This window comes from Salvelinus namaycush, chromosome 10 (genome assembly GCF_016432855.1).
Source record: "Salvelinus namaycush isolate Seneca chromosome 10, SaNama_1.0, whole genome shotgun sequence".
NCBI lineage: Eukaryota > Metazoa > Chordata > Actinopteri > Salmoniformes > Salmonidae > Salvelinus > Salvelinus namaycush.
The window spans coordinates 29147-34486 of NC_052316.1; the positions used below are offsets into that span (position 1 = coordinate 29147).

Here is a 5340-nt window from a genome sequence, read left to right on the forward strand (position 1 = left end):
AAACATTATTGTACAACAGGTATACATCTTTACCAGACAGTACTGCACTTTTAATAACCTTTAATGTTTATAACATACCGTTTTAGGAAAGACTGTATTCATATAAAATAAGGTCAATAAGGACAATAAAACAGGGGGTGGGGGGGCCATACTCTTTGAAATGTTCAAACACCCCCCCCCCCCCCCCCCAGTTCAAAGAGGTCCCTAGACATCAATCATCATGACAACTTCAAAGGAATAGATGCATTATTATATACATAAATGAACACACACTCTAAGGCGTGAGAACAGGAACAGGATGCCCATATATGGGCATAATCACGTGATAACTTCCCGCCAGGATGTCCGGACCGGATGCCCAAATATGGGCATGCACACGTCATCCTGACATAGGGTCATAAATCAAATGTTTGACGTGTGCCGTCTACTTTATTCTCTCTCTCACATACGATATTTTGACAGTTTTGGAAACTTTAGAATGTTTTCTATCCTAATCTGTCAATTATATGCATATTCTAGCATCTGGGCCTGAGAAATAGGCAGCTTACATTGGGAACGTTATTTTTCCAATCATAAAAATACTGCCCTCTAGCTTTAAGAGGTTAATGCCCTCCTTGCCTGGTCCGTGAGTTTTGATGGGTGGCCCTCGCTTTGCAGGTTTGTTGTGGTGCCATATTCTTTCCATTTTTTATAATGGATTTAATGGTGCTTAGTGGGATGTTCAACGTTTCTGATATGTTTTTATAACCCAACCCTGATCTGTACTTCTCCACAACTTTGTCCCTTACCTGTTTGGAGAGCTCCTTGGTCTTCACGGTGCCACTTGCTTGGTGGTGCCCCTTGCTTCATGGTGTTGCAGACTCTGGGGACTTTCGGAACAGGTGTGTATATATACTGAGATCATGTGACACTTAGATTGCACACAGGTGGCCTTTATTTAACTTCTTTATGATAGGGGGCAGCATTTTCACTTTTGGATGAATTGTGTGCCCATAGTGAACTGCCTCCTACTCTGTCCCAGATGCTAATATATGCATATTATTATTACTATTGGATATAAAACACTCTGAAGTTTCTAAAACTGTTTGAATGATGTCTGTGAGTATAACAGAACTCATATGGCAGGCAAAAACCTGAGAAGAAATCCAAACAGGAAGTGAGAATTCTGAGACTGGTCAATGTTCAACTCATCGCCTATTCAATTCCCTGTAATATATATGGATCTGTTGCACTTCCTATGCCTTCCACTAGATGTCAACAGTTTGTAGAACGTGGAATGAAGCCTCTAGTGTGATGTGGGGCCGGATGGGAGGTGTTTCAGTCATTGGTCTGGCAGAATGCCAGTTCCTGGTCACGCGCGTTCCAAACGATATCGTCTTGCGATATAACTTCTAGAGACACAAAGGAATTCTCCGGTTGGAACGTTATTGGATAGTTATGACAACAACAGCCTGAAGATGAATTCTCTACTTAGTTTGACCAGTTCATTCGACCTGTTATATAACTTTTTTAAGTTTTTGTCCGAGTTCGCCTGCATCTGCGCTAGCGTTTGGACATGTGCACTAAACATGCTAGCAAAAGTAGCTACTTAGACATAAGTAATGGACATTATCGAACAAAACAACGATTTATTGTGGAACTAGGATTCCTGGGAGTGCATTCTGGTGAATATGATCAAAGGTAAGGGAATATTCATGATGTAATTTCGTATTTCTGTTGACTCCAACATGGCGGAGAAATGTTGTTATTTTTGAGCGCCGTCTCAAATTATTGCATGGTGTGCTTTTTACGTAAAGTTTTTCTGAAATTTGACACAGTGGTTGCATTAAAAGTTCCAACTGCAGGGTGTGATGACATCTTTACGTCATCACGTAATGTGTAGCATTCGCATAGTTTGTTCATACTCAATCTTTCAACATAAAGACTAGCATTCACAAATGATAATGGTTCACCAGAAGATAATTTTTTCAACATTGTCACAAGTTTTCATGCATTGGAGCTCTCACAACTCATAACTTTCCACGTTTAAAGTGATTAATCGTATATGGTCTTTAACTGTCGTCACCTTAATTCAAAAGGTTAAGCAAATAAATGTTGTCTAGTTAATTTCAATGAAATCATATTTAAGCTGCACATTATGTCTTCTTAAGCCACCTGTCTATTTCACGTGTTTTCAGGCTATACATAAAACAGCCCAAAATTCCCCTATGGGGGTCACAAAGCATGAAGTGATGTTATATATATATATATATATATATATATATATATATATGCTATAGCTTCAGAGTTTACATTTATAAGCAATTCATTGCAAGTATCAAACAATGAGCTGAGATCTGCCAGTATTTTTTCCTGTAAGAAAATGTTAGTAAATTAACATATTTTAAAGGCTTGATAGAATCATACATTTCCTAATCAATATTCTGTTTTAGATATTCGGAGCAGAATCATATCCTAATCTCTAGGGTAAATATAAAAGCATTGTAAAATGTTCCAATATGTGTGAATATGTTCTTCTGGACCAGATTTAGGGAGTGTTGCCCAAAGGCATTCTTTTAGACTATCATTATCAAAGTTAGTATTTGTATAGCTAGATGACTTTGATGTTCTCTTCATCTGACTAACAGCCCCTTTCTGCCTGTCTCTCTCCAGGATGTCCAGGATGACCACTCGGGATTGGTGGAGGGTGTACAAACGAGTGTGTGTCATGTTCTTTCTGGCTGTAGTGACATTGACAGTGGTCCAGAGAGGGAGCATCGGCACTGGGGCTCCCTTCCAAATTGAGAGGCAGGCTCGCATGGAGGCTTCTTCAGAGGGAGGAGAGGATAGGGCCCTGCAGCAGAAGAAGGGTCTCTACCCAGTGACCAACACCTTTTGGAAGAACAGCAAGACCAAACAAGCTGAACCTGCGGCTGCCGCCACTGGCACCACGGAGGAGCCCAGTGTCATCCATGAGGGAGCTGGCTCCCAGACCTGGGACGTGTCCATTGCCAACTGCAGTGCCAACCTCAACTTTATCAACCAGGACTGGTTCAGGGGCCTGGAGGCCAACTTCAAGCAGTTCCTGCTGTACCGCCACTGTCGCTTCTTCCCCATGCTCATCAACCATCCGGAGAAGTGCTTGGGGGAGACCTACCTGCTCATGGTCATCAAGTCCATTGCCTCGCAGCACGATCGTCGTGAAGTGATCCGCAAGACGTGGGGCAAGGAGCAAGTGGTGGACGGCAAGAATGTGAAGAAGGTCTTCCTGCTGGGGACGGCGTCCAACGAAGCTGAGAAAGCCAACCATCAGAGGCTCCTGGAGTACGAGGACTACATCTACGGAGATATACTCCAGTGGGACTTCCAGGACAGCTTCTTCAACCTGACCCTCAAGGAGACGCACTTCCTCAAGTGGTTCTCCACCTACTGTGCCGACGTGCGCTACATCTTCAAGGGCGACGACGACGTCTTTGTCAGCGTGGAGAACATCTTTGAGTACCTGGAGGCCAGCGCCCATGTCAAGAACCTCTTCGTCGGCGACGTGCTCTTCAAGGCCAAGCCCATTCGCAAGAAGGAGAACAAGTACTACATCCCACAAGCGCTTTACAAGAAGACCTATTACCCTCCATATGCTGGAGGCGGTGGGTTCCTCATGGATGCACCCCTGGCCAGGAGGCTCTACTGGGCCTCAGACTCTCTAGAGCTATACCCCATCGATGACGTGTTCCTGGGAATGTGTCTGGAAGTGCTGCAGGTCACGCCCATCAAGCATAATGCCTTTAAGACATTTGGCCTTGTCAAGAACAAGAAAAGTAAGCTTAACCAAGAACCCTGTTTCTTTAAAAGCATGATCGTGGTCCACAAGCTGCTGCCACCGGACCTCATACACATGTGGAACCTGGTGAATAGTAATCTCATCTGCTCGCAGAAAGTAGAGATCTTATAGCCTGTTGGGAATTTGGAATGCTACCTAGGTGAGGGGAGAAGAGAACCTCATAAGTTCGTTCTCGGGTAGGAACCCGGGGGAGGGGGCATCACAGTGGCGTGGAATCCTTCATTGTCGGTAGTAAATTATCTGGATATGTTTGAAAAGTTTAATTACTTTTAAATTATGTATATTCTGGTGGCATTTTGAAGGACTCTCAATGTCAGCAGGCACATTCAGAGACGCCAAACCAAGGGGCTTGAGGGAGTGGAAGACAGTGCTGCAGAGGACAGCGAGCTGCCTCACATTGTTACGCATCACTTTGACTGTGTACTGAATGTTCAACACCTTGTTAATTTGGACCAGGCTTTAATGATACTGTAGTAACATGAACCTCATAAGATAGGAATAAACAAAGTGTCTCTACCTCACCAATGTAGTTTATAAAGTCCCCTTCTCACATGGGTAGGTTTTTGAATAATATTTATTTCTAACCGATGGAGATATTTGTCAAGGCACCAATGTTTTGCAGGCATATTTCTGACTCACCACCTTGATTCGGTCTTATTTAGCAACATTTAAACTTCCGTTTTTAACATTGGATAAAAGTAGAGACTGAGAGCTACAGAATGGTAAACATACACATCTTCAAGGGTTGATCCGCGTGTTGTGTACTAACTTGCCATCTACTTCCAGACATCTAAGTGAGATGGAACAGAGCACTGAACATTACTCGCCCTAGCAGAGCTGGTTATTTATGTTATCCAGAGCGTTGGTGACTGCAACTGTGCTGTCAGATTGTCAGTTCATGAATTCAGAGCGGTTCGCGTTCAGAGCGCAAATAAGTAGGGTTGTTCCAAAAGCTCTGACCTCGCAACGACAGTCAAGCACCCAAGCTAACTGGCTAACATTGGCTAGCTACTTCCAGACACATAATGAGAGAACACTCCACTCTGACCATTTTACTCCCCCTAGCAGAGCTGGTTAGGAAGTTTTCATGTTATCCAGAGCGTTGGTGACTGTAACCGTGCTGCTGGCAACAATTTAATAACGCTTTGTTGCCGACATTTACTGACACTGGACATATTCAATGGGGGTTGAGCATTCAAAAATTCCATCAGTTATTCCGCGCTTTGGCACACTAAAACGAGATTACTTTTTAAAGAAATGTAGCTGGATAGCTAGCTAGGTAAACAATTAATCCCAACGCATGACGTAACGTTAGTTAGCGAGCCAGCCAGCTAACCTTAACAAGCTAGCTAACAGTACAATAATTTGAAATTAAAATACTTTGTCAAAATTAGTGTGGAAAGAAATTAAGAAATGTAAGAAATTAAGAAATGTAGCTAGCTAGCTAGCTAAACAATGGACCATAATCACAATTCATGACATTACTACCCTGAATGAATCTGCATGTAGCTAACCAACCAGGT

At 42.9% G+C, this 5340-nt stretch overlaps 1 protein-coding gene across 1 annotated transcript; it reads left to right on the forward strand.

The window, feature by feature from the left end:
* The first annotated feature begins 2662 nt into the window (after nt 1–2662).
* Nucleotides 2663–3928, forward strand: LOC120054390 (UDP-GlcNAc:betaGal beta-1,3-N-acetylglucosaminyltransferase 7-like). Its single transcript, XM_039001804.1, has one exon. It carries the CDS (start codon nt 2663–2665, stop codon nt 3926–3928), a length of 1266 nt encoding a protein of 421 aa, XP_038857732.1.
* The last annotated feature ends 1412 nt before the right edge of the window (nt 3929–5340 follow it).